This window comes from Eschscholzia californica, unplaced genomic scaffold (genome assembly GCF_041429995.1).
Source record: "Eschscholzia californica isolate CP2 unplaced genomic scaffold, dmEscCali1.0.p SCAF_4, whole genome shotgun sequence".
In the NCBI taxonomy this organism is placed as follows: Eukaryota; Viridiplantae; Streptophyta; class Magnoliopsida; order Ranunculales; family Papaveraceae; genus Eschscholzia; species Eschscholzia californica.
Window position 1 is genome coordinate 36,474,831 of NW_028238461.1, and position 16,178 is coordinate 36,491,008.

A 16,178-nucleotide genomic window follows, 5' to 3' on the forward strand; every position below is an offset into this window, starting at 1 on the left:
CCCAACTTATTTTCAATGACTAAGATTACATCTCCCAAGCTTATCTCCAACAATTGAGATTATAAAACTGTCTGTACCTGTCTAGACACGGATCCTCGAATACATATAATACAAGAACACCCACCTGATATTGTTTAATGGTAAATGAAAAAGATTTGATTGTCTGATGGTGACTATATGGAACAATTAATAAACCTAATTATGTATAGTTAATTAGAGAATAATAACCCAATAAGGTCATTTGTTTTGGAGCACTCTAGTCAATTATTGTTCCATTAACACTAGGATGCATCATGCATGTGGTTGTGCCCAGCTATCAAACCCACGTTTCACTTTCAATTCTTCACATGTTATGTTAATCCTTTCTTATTCATTGTTGATTTGTATAATCAAGAAGTGGTATTTCCATGTGAGAGATGTCTAAGCCATCGCAGTTACTTGGATCTAGAATATGGAAAATAATAACAGTTCAAATGGTCAATAGTATTACTGTATGAATGAAGAATTCAACAACTTTCTCTCTTAACTTGGTATAGACAGATAATATCACATATTTTACAGATCAATGAAGTTCAAGGGAGGGTCAGAAAACGAATTTGGGTGTATACTTCTGCATAATTTCGACACAACCACATGATGTACAAATCGTGCAAATGTAAAAAACAGATTTAAACTTAATCCGTCGATCAATTAATATAGTAAGACACCGATATATTCCTGTTTGAAACAAAAGGAAAGAAAACGATCTGCATTATTATTTAGAGACAAGATAGAATTTTAATGAAATTAATGTTTCGAAGCAAAGAAGAAATTACAATTAATATAGAAACTTAACACAAACCTCTCCATGAAATTGAGCCAAATAAAAAGACAAATGCTTAAGATACACAAATAACTGCAATTCAACTCCACTCAAGAAGGGGAGAAGAATCACATTATAATGAACAATCTAAAAGTAATACTATATTCTATATGATGATGATGATGATGATAATAATAACTCAAGGAAGGAGACAATAAGGCACATTATGATGCAAATGTAGAACGTAAAACAGAACAGACTTGCCTATGATTTAGCCCATTCGCTCCATCTAGTAATGCTGTGTTTCGCTATTCCGGGTTTGGAACAGTTTTCTACTCACTGTTTGGTGCTGCTTTTCTTCTTCAATAAGCTTCCGAACTTAGAGAGCAATGGCTTCTTTTTCTTTTGAGATACTTGCTTTGTGGGAGAGCTTGCTCCATTCTCGATGTTTTCTGTTGATGATAATCCATTTACCTGATCTAAGCTTTCATCGTCTACTTTAGATTCCGGTTCATCTTCAAATGATTCTGGCTCAGGCTCCTTCTCTGGCAAGTAGTCTTTCTCACCAATCTTGAAATTCTCCCACATTTTAACCTCCCCTTCGTCTGAGTTGTTTTCATCTTCTTCTTGTTTCTGATTTCCATTGCCATTCTGCACCTTGTTTTCCAGGACGTCTTCATCCTTTTCGCGATCTTCAACATTTGAAGATGGAGCTTGAATCTTGGGTTTCTCCTTTTCTGCTGCATTTCCATTCTCCTCTGTGAACTCCACCACTTTGGGGAGTAAATCATATTCGTTGTCACTATCAGAGAGGTCTACATTTTCTTCCACGGACTTCTTGACTTCTACTTCTTCAAGCAGCTTCGATAACTCTTCAACTTTTTCCCGCGCATTTCCTTCTTTGACACGAAGCTCTTCATTTTGTTGGGTAATACTTTGGAATTCAGTCTCTTTATCTAGAAATTTCTCCTTGAGTATCATACTCTCAACTTTGACTTCCTCCACCAATCCCCTCAAAGAACTCACCTCGGATTCCGCTTCTTCTAAGTTGATCTGCATCTGAATGGCATCTTTCTTTGCCAGTTGAGCTTCTTCATGTGCTTCGTTGAGTGAACTAATCAATTTGTCAGTTTCTTTTTTGACATGATAAGTTTCTTCTTCCATTTTCTTTATAGAACTGACAAGACTTTTCTCCTTCTGGTCCCAAGCTGATTTAGAATTCTCAAATTCAATCTTGGATTGTTGAATAGTGTCTGACAAAAGATCAATCTCATTCCTTGCCACGTCAAGCATGTTTTCGTACTTCTCATTTGTCGCTTTCAAAAGCAACTTCAAATCCTCTACTTCATTTTCCGCATTCTCAAGTTCAGTTTGCTTCGATAAAAGCTTTTCCTTAGCTTCTCTTGCTTCCAAAGAAACTTCATGTAAAGCTGAAGCTAAGCTTTCCATTGCTGTCTTACTCTTATCTTCATCGTCTCTAGAAGCTTCTAACTTGTTAATAAGCTCGTTCTTTTCCTCCAATAAATTTTGAACACTTGAAGCTGCAAGTTTTTCATTGTCTAATGCTTGCAGCTTTTCCTCCTTCACAGTTTCCAGCTCTGAGTTAAGTGATTCGATCATCTTTTCCATTTCAGATGCTTCTTTTTTTATGGTATCATAGCGTTGCTCTGATTCCTCAAGATCCCCTCTAGCTCTCGATATAGACATCTCTAGGGACTCGATTTTTTCTGTAAGAGAAGCAACTTCGGACTCTGTGTCTTGAAGCAAACCAATCTTTCCCTCTAGCTGTTCCATAAGTGAGCCCAAAGACTCTGATGCAGATCTCTCCGAACGATTTGCTTCCTCAATCTGAATCTCTAAATCGCGGGATTTCTTCTGCCATTCCTCCATTAAACTGATTGCATCTTGTTCAGATTTCTTTGCACTGTCTACTTCAACTGTCAACTGCTTAATACGAGATTCTCTTTCACCCAATGTCGCCTCAACAGCTTTTAATTTCTTGACTTCTTGTTTCAACATATCCCACTCGACCCTTAGTTGTTCAATTAAAGCTTCTTTTTCAACCAATTCTTCCTCGTCAATTTTTGATTTCTCAAGTGCTTGCTTCAGATGATCTACTTCAACCCTTGACTGCTCAAGTATAGCTTCAACCTCAACCAACTTTAGCTCAGCAGATTTTTCGTTCTTGAGTTCTTCTTTCAGACAGTTGACCTCCAGCCGTAATTCCTCAATTAGCTCTTCTTTTTCTGCAAACTTTGCCTCGGTAGATTTTGCTTTCTCAAGTTCAATTTTCAAAGAGTCGACCTCAGAGTTGAGCTGCTTTACCAAATCAGCTGTCTCATTGTTTACTCTATCTAGCTTTACATCTAGCAAAGCCTTCAGTTTCATCAACTCTGTAGTAAGTGATTCTACCTTTTCAGCATGAACTTCTGCCACCTTCATGGCATCTTCAGCATGGCTCATTGCTTGATTCTTCGCATCTGAAGTCATGGCTAGTTCCTGTTTCACCTTTTTCAGTTCCTGCGTGGTAGAAAGTAAGGCAGACACATCTACAGCATGTTGGTTTCGAACATCTTCTATCTCCTTTTGCCATTCTTCTTCTTTCTTCTGAGCAGCTACAATTCCAACTTGCTCCAATTCGTCGGCTCGGAATTTTTCAATCTCCATGCTCTCTTCAGCTCGTTTTTGAGCAATTATGGCTTCCCCAAGTTTCTCATTTGCCTCATCTGCTATTCTCTTTGCTTCTTTCAACTCCTCCAGAGCTTGACCTTTCTCCTTCTCAACCAATACCAATTGCTCCTTTGACTTCTCCAACTCTGCTTGAGCTTGATTTAACTGGTTTTGCAGCTCCGATCCTTTCAATGTACGTGGTGAATGTCTCTGCAACCAAAATATAAGATCCAAAATAAGAAATTCTCAATGACCCATGTTTGTAATTCGGTGGTTATTCAGTCAACTTACATCAGGCGTGGTAGGAGTGCTAGGAATCCTCGGAGATCGGCGATCGACAGGAGTCTTCGGTTCAACTGATTTTGCTGATCGATCAACTGAAAGACGAGAATTCGAATTTTGAACTGGTGAAGGAGAACCATTGTCAGGTTTCGTCACTCCCCTACCTAATTTGCTAACCCTACTCGTTGCAGGAGAAGTCTTGTTCAAGGGAGTTGCGGGTGAGGTTTTGCTTTGTGGAGTTGCAGGTGACGTTTTGTTTTGTGGAGATTCAGCTAAACCAGATCTGTTAAAACCCCAAATTTCACAATCACATAAATCAGATCAAAACCTAAATGCAAGTAAAATCGAATCATCAAATCATACAACAGTATAAAGTTGGATCAAATCAAACCCATAATCTACATAATAACAACCCAAATGAAGATGATCCCTTGAATCAAATCATTCAAATAAGCAATCTTGATCCCATGATCAAGAAAAGGGGAAAAAAACCTTAAAATAAACACACTTGGTCACATAGATCAAACCCAATAAGTTTACCAAAAAAGGAATAGAAGTCCAAATGAAGAAACACCCAGATTCAAATGTCCCTCACACACCCCAAACAAATTAAAAACCGCCCAAATCAGTTTTATAAATCCTAGATCCATATTACCAAGAAAAGAAACTAATAGTGGCTGAACTTAAAAGATGTAACTATACATCAGATCTATCTATCTATCTATCTATCTATATATATATATATAGAGAGAGAGAGAGAGAGAAATTCTTACTTGGGTTTTGAAGAAATCATGGTTATTGCTTAGAGAAGAAACCTTAGTAGTTTAATAGAGATCCAGATTTTAAGCTTGACAAAGTTTGATAATGGAAGTCAAAGAGTTGCTAAAGTGCCGACATTGTAAGAGATCTGAAGTAGAGTTTAAACCAGGGTTTTCACAGAGAACAAACAGAAGCAGGAGAAGAAAGAAGAAAGAAACTAAAAAACAAAAGAGGAGAAATTTACAGGTAATAGTATCAGTTGGTCAGTCTCCTCAATTCACTTTCTCTCACTACTCTCTGTTCACTTTCTCTCTCTCTCTCTCTCTCTCTTCTTTGTTCAGTTTCCCTCTAACAACTTTTTCAGAGAGAGGCCAAAACCCTTTCAACTTTATCAGGCAGTAAAAATTTCAGACCCCACCAAATTTTTTTTCCTAAGATTTTGATGAAATGGCCAAAGTATCCTTGATGACGTACTCCTGTAGTCTAGTACTCTAGTGTGACTTCTACGTTAATCATTGTTTAAACTAATTAAAACTATAATTATGAGATAGATTAAGTAGTAACTCTAATTTATAGTAAGTACCAAGAAATCAAATCCAACTAATGATAAATATGAGTTTACCCAATCTATTAAGATTTTCACGTGATGGGGATGTTAAAGTTTGAGCTGATACTTCCCCTGGGCTAATGATAAATATGAGTTGGATACTCACCCTTCAAGCATGGATGAGTAATGAGTTGCAAATTTCAACATATTTGTATTGGCAAAAAGCGGCACGGGCCTTAACACAAGTGGAGTTCGTATTGGAACTTTTCTCGATGACCACTTTCATAAAACGTCAAGGGCGTCTCCCTAGCAGCCCAACTAGCCTAGCAAGGAAGGCCATTCAAAGTTCCTCACCTAGCAAACCCAACACGCTTAGCAGGCCCAAGAAGTCTGACATGATTGCTCTAGTCCATTCTCCTGGCATGACAATCCTCGTCTGACGTGCCAGTCTACTAGGGCTCCATCTAGTCATGCACCCGCATGGCTAGACCGTGGAGGATTAGGTAAGCTAAATTCCTAGTATTTCTCTACATGTTGGGTCATGGTAGATACCGACTCTTGCGCTACTTTAAAGGAGTAGAAGACCACTTCTACTAGCAATGCGCATACTAAGGTGACAGACATCTTAGGGTTGAATACCCTCTCGAGAGATCAACGACTATGAAGGCACTCTAGTGGGCTCCTCTTATTGCGAATCTAACAAACCTACGCTCCAAGGATAGTGACTCCCCTTTAACGGAGAGAGGAGAATATTTTTTTCGAGGGGCCATATATATTTTTACAGGTTATGGTAATTGTGGTTAACTTAAAACGGAGAGAGAGGAGAATATTGCAATAATAAAGTGTCCCTTTAATAAAATTTTAAGTAGTGTTTATGTTTTGTTTAGTCAAATACTTGAAAGCTATTGTTCTACTCACTTACGTTATGTTGGATATTCTTTATCTATAATAATTTACCTTTCTTAAGTATGGACGAGATCGATACTCTTTATCTATAATATTTTACTAAATAACCTGAAGTATGGACGAGATAAGAATTCGAAGCAAGAATACAATAATTTGGTAACTTAAGACTTACTAAGTCAGGCATTGACTAAAAAAAAACAACTGCAGTTTTCAAAAAACAAAATAACAACTTCCATAGCACTTGACACTCTCTTCGGGCCAAAAATATGGATCTCAAGTTCTATGGACGTATATATCTTCGGTAATTCACTTTCCATTCATGCCTTAAAACTGCTACAGATATGCTACTAAAAAAAGAGAAATGCTATTTAGAGCGAATTGTAAAAGCGAAGTAAAAAGCGAACGAATAGGAAGATGACACCTGGCGGAATCACGTGATTCTATAGAATTATAGAGAACTTACACTTAGGTCCTCAATTTCACCATGTTTACCTTAAGATACTTCCTCTATAATATGATGAGGACCGTTGAGGATGCCAATGGTCCAGATCATTTTTTTAAAGTTCTGATAGTAATTTTTTTCTCTACTTACACTGTATTAATCCTATCAGATTTTCTAGGGTTTCTGATTCAAATCTACAACAATGATTAAGCAACAACATCTCTTAGATTTACACGAAAATGGGGATTCAAAATCATGGCTTTCTGGTTAAGACCAGTCATCTCCACTTCATCAAAGACCTATTCCTTCTTTCTCTAACCATGACAATGGAAATGGAAGTAATTTTGACAAAGTACTTTATAAAAACCTTGTTGAAATGGTACCTGATGATGCATAAAATGTCCAGACGTTGACTAACGTCTGAAGAGTTAAGATCAGACCTGAAGTCTACTAGATCAAACCGGCTTATGGCAGTAGGACCGCTGAGCTCCTGATGGTCCACCGTATATTCCCCTAACTAGAAGGTCGGCCAGAAGCAACCAGCCCTGCAAGACGCTAGGACAGATCAGTCCTGGGGTCTTCAAAGAAGTGAGGGGGGGTCCACACAGGTTCGACTAGTGTCTTACGCCCAGAACTGGGGAGGTAGTAGCGCCAAGCGACCTACCGACTTAATCCCGAAACTTCTAGAAAGATCTCAGTTGGCCACACATCTCGAAGTGTTTAAGCCAGTTTGAACTCCACGTATAAAAAGGAGGAAACTTCTCTTTTAGAGTCTGTCACACCGACAAGATATTTACGGAAAACCCTTGAACTTAGGAACTTCTACTCATCAAAGATTCGGGATAGACTCCAATAGAAACCCTAGATACTCAAGGGAACTTTCTATTTGGATTGACGGCAACCGCCTCACCACCGCAACTAATCACAGTCGGCCTAACATCGCCTATAAAAGACCCCCCAGATCGTCCTTCACGGGACAAGATCTTTTTACCCAAAAAAGATCACAAGAAACTCAGAGCTCTCATAACTCGCCCCCCAAAAGGATCAATCAATATTCATTCTTTTACTGCAAAGAGCACCCTGACTGGCTTGAGCGTCGTAGCGGTTTTCGAACCCTTTGCAGGTTCCCCTCCTCGAGAACAGACGAACAAGAGCAAAGAGCTAGAGCAAGGAGCAGAAGCAAGACCCGAAATCGGAAATCTAAGACTCAGGAAAAGTCTAAAAAAATTTCGACCCAAAAGCTCGTGACACAGAGCGTTGCAAAACTAGGATTCTGAAAAGACACCGATGAGCAAGCACGCATGAGAGAGACCTTTATGTTCGAAAATACAAAGTCAATCATGTTGGACATGATTAACATTTGGATATCCAAATTCGGATTGGAAAACCGAAAACACTACTTTGAATATCCTAGAAGGCTAAAGGATAAAGTAGTACAAAAGTTGAGCATATCATCGTAGCAAACTTCCAGACATGGAAGGAAAGTAGGCTAAAATTGTTTAAGCCGGAAACTGTTGCAAATACTACGTAAAGAATTAATAGCCTTAACTCTAGTAAAAGTTACTAGAAATTATCAAGGTTGAAGAAAGCAATCTTCAAATTAACTGATAATTAGCAAAGTTTAAAACGGACTACATACGTAGTCAAACAAAACTGTCACCTAAGACATAGTATGAGACTCGTACACAGTCTAAGGCATGAGGTAAATTTGGAATAAACCTCGATGAGTAAAACTAAGTGGGTAAAAAGAGTTTTACGGAAGAGGCTCAGATTTACAACTGTCGTTATCAGAAATAATAGAGTTATTTCGCAAGTCGTCTAAATTTGGTTTAGTAATTAAACGACAGTCCATTGATAATAAAACATTCCGAATAGGTTTGTCAGATACGTGATCTAATGAATGAAACCCTATTAAGTGAACTTGGAATATTTATTGTCAAATCCCTAGTCCAGGTCATTGCATGGACAACAATGACTCACGAAGACTAGCACGGGAGTCGATGGGATAGCGCAGTTTCATGGGCTATAGGAATAGTGTATTCGATTCGACTACGTGGGTGTGTAAAAGGTTTATACACTGGATAACCCTCTAATGAGAAGTACATCACTCTTGATGAACGTCAAATACTTCTCAAAAGACGAGATTGGAGAGATTACTCAAAACATGAGTGCTCCACTCATCTAATGTAAGGAATGCCCGACTTTGGTTCCATTAAACACCGTGTCGTAAAAGGAGGTTATAAAGGCGGATACTAGGAAGGACCTGATAGACATGAAGTTAAGTGGGAGCGCAAGAATGGATTGTGTCATCCTAATCACATTAGGTACAAAGTGTCTCAAGACCACTTGATGAGTAGCAACTGAAAATGCGTGGCCACGCTCAAACGGATTAGGAGTTAACCGTTTTTCTTTTACAGTTGTACTCGGATATCAAGAAAGTCTGAATGACGTGACGTATTAGATGGGATACTAATTGACACGAGAATCGAGCATGGCACTTGTTCTAAGTCCAAGTGGGAGTCTGAAGGAGTTGAAGGAGATGTCCTTCGACCAAGGTGACAATGCGAACAATTTGTCGGATAGGACAATTGATGTAGAAGATCATCAAGTCTGATTGATTTAGGGATCGTAGAGTTGTAGCTAGAGACCAACTACGATCGTCGAATTACGAAGTAATTCGCGGCCAACTTCGATCGGATCCTACAACGGGTTACACATAAGAGTGACAAATTGATCTAGGATATGACTAGTGGGAGTGAGATATAATCATGGTAGTGTCCCATAAACATATCTCATAGGCCTAAAAAGGAATTAGGCAAAGATAGTACAAAAAGGCCAAAAATAGGGTTTTGGGGCCTAGGCCGGTTCGGGTACTTCTAGGACTCGGATTGGGCTGAATTTTGGAGGGTTAGTTTCTGATATAATAAAAATTATATCTGCTATTTTTCGTGGTGTTTGGACGCTTCCTCCTTAGGTAATTGAGAAAATATCAATAGTTGCTATTTTCGACAATTTCCCTAAATCTTATTCTAAAGGGTGTTTTAGGAAACCTAAAAGGAGGTGGATTCTTATTAGGGTTCTATATGAACACTCTTAGGGCAGAGAATAAGGTGTGGAATTTCTCTCTAAGCTTTCTTACTCTACCATATCAAGTAGAGAGGAGAAAGTGAGCTAATTCCCATTAACTATCTATCTAGTCAAGAAGAAAGGAGTTCTTCTTTCAACCACCATTGGTGTGCTAGCTAAACAACAAGGTGGGAGATCAAGTTGATTGCTCGTGTCCCAAGTAGAGGAGCTACGCTTGAAGCTCTTGGTCTTCTCATAAGCAATTGGAAATGTTCGAGGGAAAACTAGCGAATAAGGTATTTATCTTTCTAGTTTTACTTAGTATTATTATGGGCTTATGCATGTGATCCTGGGAATACTAGTGGAGACATTAGATGTCTTACTTCCGCTATAAACACTAGTAGAAGGGTGTAAATCCCAACAATACCTTGTCTCCAGCTTACTCCATAGCCCATCGGCTATAGCTTCGGTCGCTACTTCCAGCAAGACCTCATTGCTCAAACAGAGTAGAATCTGACCATGAGATCTTCCTTCTCTGCTTCTGAATGTGATTCAGCGAGTGCAGCCTTCCCATTCAACGTCTTCAGCAGACCCTGTTAACTAATACTGCTCGCATCTTAATCTACCAAAGAATAAAATCATTACTTCCATCGAACTTCTTTATCTCGTATTTCGCCATCACAGAAACCTCAAAACCAAAGCTTTGATACAAGTTTGTTATGCCAATCGGGGTTTAATGTGATCCATACGAGTAATCAAGTAGAAGCAATAGGAATAGTAAAGAACAATCAAGAACAACATACAGAGATTTACGTGGTTCGGTTGGTGAGACCTACACCACGGCGCGATGATTTCCACTATGATAAGCAAACAAGTTACACAAGAGATTTAGTGAGATTGTGCTATTGATATCCCCTTAGGGTTTAGTTTATATAGCCACTAAACCCTAAACCCACTGCCTCTTCGACTCTCTCTTTACAACCGACATTACACGGATACGCTAACATTAATAATCGACATAAGCCTAGCTTTGCATTCCAACTCTGTCTCGGAGTCTAGCTTTGCCTCGGAGCACTGCTTCGCATACCAACCCTGCCTCAGCAACCAGCTCTGCTAACGGGTCTAAAATTCGGCGCTGAAACCTTCGGTTTCGTTAGGCAGCCTTGTAAGCGGGTTGGCGGGTCGTAAACCGGGTTCGATACCAATCCATATTCGAGTCGCTTCTAACATGTATTTAGAGAAAATACTAGATGATGCCAGAATACTAGATTCGAACCGACGTATGTACCAAACCTCTAGGACTGGTGCCGGATGCACGAACAACTGACCATTAATGAGGTACTGATACACCGGGTGGCGGAGTTAACCCGGGCGTGCAAGAAAGGGAGAGTCTCATCAAGAGCCATAATAAATCTTCTCCTTCTTAGCAAGGAAAATACTGGAGGGCGAGAAGCAAAAAAACTTCAAGTGTCCCATTCTCGAGCACTATCACGACATAGAGGGCCCGATAACGTTTATCAACAATTACGTCACGATAATGAACCTCAGCACGGCCGACCCGAATATGTGGTGTGTGGTCTTCGCTATTATTCTGAAAAGACTAGCTCAAGCGTGGTAGCAGGCCTTGGAAGATGGCTAGATCAAGTCTTTTGAGGAACTGGCACGGGCTTTCTGCAACGCCTTTCGAGAAAGCACCACAATCAGGAGAAAGACTGACGATTTATTAAACATTGTCCAAGGGAAAAACAAGTCCCTCGCCAATTATTGGCAAAGGTTCTGGAACCTTATGGTGCAAATTCCGGACCTCGAGCAGAAGGTTGCGTTCGTCGCCCTAAAAAGATGCCTTTGGCAGGACGATACCTTACGAGAAATTTCGAGCAACGAACCTTAATGAAGGAGATATATTCTAAGTCTGAAGGTATGACCTTCCTGATAGAAATATATCCTAAAGGTCTGAAGGTATAACCTTCCGAAGTAGTGTCCTTCGACCAAGATGAAAATGCATAGGATTTGGCTTATAGGATAATGATGACCTTATTTAGAAGATCAATCAATCTGGTTCAATTAGGAGTCGTAATGCTTAGCTAGAAGCCGCTTACGATTGTCGGATCACTTCGGTTATCCGCGGCTAACATAGACCGGATCCTACAACAGGTTACACATAAGAATGGTACCTTGAACACTGAGAAAGACTGATGGGAACTGGCATATAGATGGATATGATCCAGTCTGATAGTGCTTAAACGATAGAAAAAATTCAGGCTCGAAAGAGAAGCCCGAAAAAGGTAAAAACCCACTTTTAAGGGCAAACATGGGATTCCCTTAGAGGGAGATTCCTGGCCGGCCACTTAAGGGGATTGGGCCGGACAGACTAAGCCCATTAAAGGCTAGTCTGGCTGGCCATAGCGTAAGGAAACCCTAATTAGGGTTTTACCTCTGATTAGGAGTTTTAGTTAGATTAAACTCTAACTTATGCTTATCTTTTCTGAGGGACTTTTAGGATTCCTTGTTTGAGTAAAGCTCTACTAAGGTAATGCCTATATAAGGACCAATTATGAGTTCAGAAAAGGTGTGGAAAATTCTCAGAAGGAAATCCCTCTCTTCACATAACTATTGGAGAAAGAAGATTTTAGAGAAAAGTTCCCATTCTATCTATCAAAGTCTAAAAGAAGGAATTCTTCATCACAACCTTCAAGAAGGTCCTAGCTGACTGAAAGGAGGGAGTTCAAGTTATACATTCGGTGTCTCAAGTAGAGGAGCTTTACTTGAAGCTCTTTATCTTCCGAATAATTGTCGAAATTTACTTCGTGGGAAAGCGAATAAAGGTATTCTTCTTCCTTCTAATTCATAGATTAGTTCATGTATAGATCCTGGACAACTTAGTGTTAATCATATGATGATTGAGATTCCGCGTACAACAATAGTAACATGATTAGGATGTGTATTAGATACATGTAATTCTCAACAGTGGCATGGATCACTGCCAAGCAATCAGAATTTTGAAGTTCTGATGAGCAAAATCACACATGAGGGAAACACTGATGTCACGAGACATAAGATCATAAAGATAATCGACATTTACCATACATCTAAAAATACACAAGTATTTGATGTCGTCACCCATACACAACAGAGAAATTCCTAAGAGCATTTAGGAGAAAGTCTCTGAAAGTAAATAGTTGAAGAAAGACATAAAAGCAACCTTTCGAATATAAAGATAAGAATTTTTTAGGAAGGACAACCAAGTGAAAATGGTTTTTCACAGTGGGAGTCGTTGCAAACTCTACTAGTGAAAGAAAATTTAATTAGGGCTTAGGAAGTGTTAGTTTCACTTTAAGAAAACTGACATTATCGTAAAGGCTGATGAAGGCGTTCTTCAGCACGATAATTATAAGCAAAGTGGAAACCAAAGTGGATTGAATCCACAAAACTAAATTGTCACCTTAGATCAAACATGGGAGATGTACGAATCTAAGGAATTAGGGTCACGAAAGACTGCCTTAAAAGACTTGTAAAACTGGGCACACAAAGGAGTTTACGTGGGAAACTCACTTTTACAAACTCTTGTTATCCGAAATAAATTAGTTTATTTCGTCATCTGTGGTTTAGAATTTAGACGACAGTCCAAAATAGTGGAGAGTTCCATGCAGGTTTATTAAATACGTGATCTAATGAAACAAACCCTGCTAAGTGAACATGGAAGCGTTCCATTATATTATATCCCTAGTCCAGGTCATTGGTTGGACACAATGACTTAAGAAGACTAGCATGAGTGGTTGACAAGATAGTGCTGTTTCTTGAGCTATAGGAATAAGGGTATTCAAGTCAACTTCATGGGTGTATAAAGATACACTAGAAACCCACCAAGTGAGAGTACTTCAAAAGTTGAAGATATGAACGTCATGACTCTCATTTAGCAAATTGGAGAGATTGCTCAAAACATGAGCTCGCTCGTCTTATGTAAGGAATGTCAAGCTTTGGTTCCGTCAAACGCCGCACCGTAAAAGGAGGTTATAAAGACGCAGGCCAGGTAAGACAGGATAGACATCAAGCTGAGTGGGAGTACAAGAATGGAATATGTCTTCCTAACGTGAGTTAGGATAAAGTATCTCTAGGCCACTTGAGGAACGACAACTGGAAATACATGGCCGTGCTCAAATGGATTAAATAGTTAATTATATGATTTGACAATCTGTCCTCCCGTTCAAGAAATTTTGATAAAATGTGACGTATCAGATGAGGTATGAAAAGACATGGGAATCGAGCATTTCACTTGTTCTAAGTACAAGTGGGAGACTGAAGGAGATATATTCTAAGTCTGAAGGTATGATCTTCTTGATAGAAATATATTCTAAAGGTCTGAAGGTATAACCTTCCGAAGGAGTGTCCTTCGACTAAGATGGCAATGCTTACGATTTTGCTTATAGGATAATGATGACCTTATTGGGAAGATTAATCAATCCGGTTCAATTAGGAGTCGTAATGCTTAGCTAGAAGTCGCTTACGATTGTCGTATCACTTCGGTTATCCGCGACTAACATAGACCGGATCCTACAACGGGTTACACATAAAAATGGTAACTTGAACAAGTGAGAATAGACTGATGGGAACTAGTATATAGATATATATGATCCAGTCTGATAATACTTAAACGATAGAAAAGAATCGGGCTCAAAAGGGAAGCTCGAAAAAGGAAAAAACCCACCTTTTTGGGCCAACAAGGGACTCCCTTAAGGAGAGAGCCCCAACCGGCCATATGTGGGGTGTGCGCGGGCCAAGAGAAGCCCATGAGGGGTTGTTATAGCCGGCCACACTAAGGGAAACCCTTATTAGGGTTTAGTCCTAATTAGGGTATCCGAGTTAGATTAAAACTCTAACTTATGCTTATCTTTTCTGAGGGACTTTTAGGATTCGTTATTTGAGTAGAACTTTACTTAGGTAATGTCTATATAAAGACCAGTTATGAGTTCATAAAAGGTGTGGAAATTTCTTAGTAGGAAATCACTCTCTTCACACAACTATTGGAGAGAGAAGATTTTGGAGAAAAGTTCCCAATATATCTATCAAAGTCTAGAAGAAGGAGTTCTTCATCTTTACCTTCAAGAAGGTCCTACCTGATTGAAAGAAGGGAGTTCAAGTTATACATTCGGTGTCTCAAGTAGAGGAGCTACACTTGAAGCTTTTTATCTTCCGAATACTGGTCGGAATTTAGTTCGTGGGAAAGGGAATAAAGGTATTCTTCTTCCTTAGTTCATAGATTAGTTCATGTATTCTTCTTCCTTCTTCCTCTTACAACACTAGTAACATGATTAGGATATGTATTAGATACATGTAATTCCCAACAATCACACCCAAAAATGTAAACCATGTAGGTTTCAAATGGGTATTCGTTAGAAAACGAAATGAGAACAATGAAGTTGTCTGGTATAAGGCGAGACTTGTGGCACAAGGTTTCTTGCAGAGATCAGGGATAGATTATGAAGAAACATATTCACCAGTTATGGATGGAATAACCTTTCGATATTTGATCAGTTTAATTGTTCTGGAAAAACTCGAGATGAATTTAATGGACGTGGTCACTGCGTATTTATATGGAAAATTAGATACTGACATTTATATGAAAGTCCCTAAAATATTTAAATTGCCTGAAAGCAACCCACGTACCATGTATTCACTAAAGCTTAATCGAGCTTCATACGGATGGAAACAAGCTAGACGAATGTGGTACAATTGTCTTAGTGAATAACTGATCAAAGAAGGTTATGTAAATGATATCATTTGCCCATGTTTATTTATCAAGAAAGGAGATGTTAGATTCGCTATTCTTGCAGTATATTTGGATGATATTAACCTTATAGGAACTCCAGAAGAGCTCTCTAAAGCAGCAGAATATTTGAAGAAAGAATTCAAGATGCAAGATCTCGGGAAAACAAAATTCTGTCTTGGCTTACAAATTGAGAGAAGCACAAGTGGTATACTTGTACATCAAACATTATACACTGAAAAGGTCTTAAAGCGATTTAACATGGAGAATTCTTATCCTTTTAGTACTCCCATGGTTGTTAGGTCTTTCGATGCACTGAAAGATCCATTTCGACCTAAAGAAGAAGACGAAACACTCTTTGCCCCAGAAGTACCACATCTGAGTGGTATTGGTGCATTATCATACTTCGCTCAATGCACTAGACCGGACATTGCATTTGCAATAAATCTATTGGCCAAATATAGCTCTGCACCAACTAAGAGGAATTGGGTTGGAGTAAAGCAAATTCTAAGATATCTGAGAGAAATAACTGACATGGGATTGTTTTATTCAAAGGACTTATCTGGTAATTCTCAAGTAAAGGGATACACAAATGCCGGTTATATTTCTGATCCGCACAAAGGGATTTCACAAACAGGTATGTATTCACAAGTAGGGGTATAGCTTTCTCATGGCGATCTAGTAAACAAAGTATGTCCGCTACTTCATCTAACCATGCAGAAATTATTGCCCCCCATGAAGCAACTAGAGAGTGTGTATGGCTTAGATCTATTATTGAACACATTAGAAGCTCAAGTGGTCTTGATTCAATAAAAAATTCTCCCACAATCATTCACGAAGATAATTCAGTATGCATCGCTCAGATCAGAGAAGGATACATCAAATGCGATAAAACTAACCACATATCCCCTAAATTGTTTTACTCACATCACCTCTAAAA

The 16,178-nt window shown here is 38.9% G+C and overlaps 1 protein-coding gene across 1 annotated transcript; it reads right to left on the reverse strand.

The window, feature by feature from the left end:
- Positions 1-733: 733 nt before the first annotated feature.
- Positions 734-4,864, reverse strand: LOC147544393 (WEB family protein At3g02930, chloroplastic-like). Its single transcript, XM_086637417.1, has 3 exons — positions 4,528-4,864; positions 3,764-4,037; positions 734-3,682 (listed from the first exon to the last, which is right to left on the reverse strand). Exons 1-3 carry the CDS (start codon positions 4,545-4,547, stop codon positions 1,139-1,141), a joined length of 2,838 nt encoding a protein of 945 aa, XP_086493543.1. The 5' UTR covers positions 4,548-4,864; the 3' UTR covers positions 734-1,138.
- Positions 4,865-16,178: the final 11,314 nt, after the last annotated feature.

Bases quoted from the DNA above. Each gene is read 5' to 3' on its own strand.
- LOC147544393 (XM_086637417.1), bottom strand. From the start codon at position 4,547: ATGATTTCTTCAAAACCCAA. The intron at 4,038-4,527 runs GTAAGAATTTCT...GGGTTTTAACAG, and splicing joins ATGATTTCTTCAAAACCCAA to ATCTGGTTTAGCTGAATCTC. The intron at 3,683-3,763 runs GTAAGTTGACTG...TTTTGGTTGCAG, and splicing joins GCACTCCTACCACGCCTGAT to AGACATTCACCACGTACATT.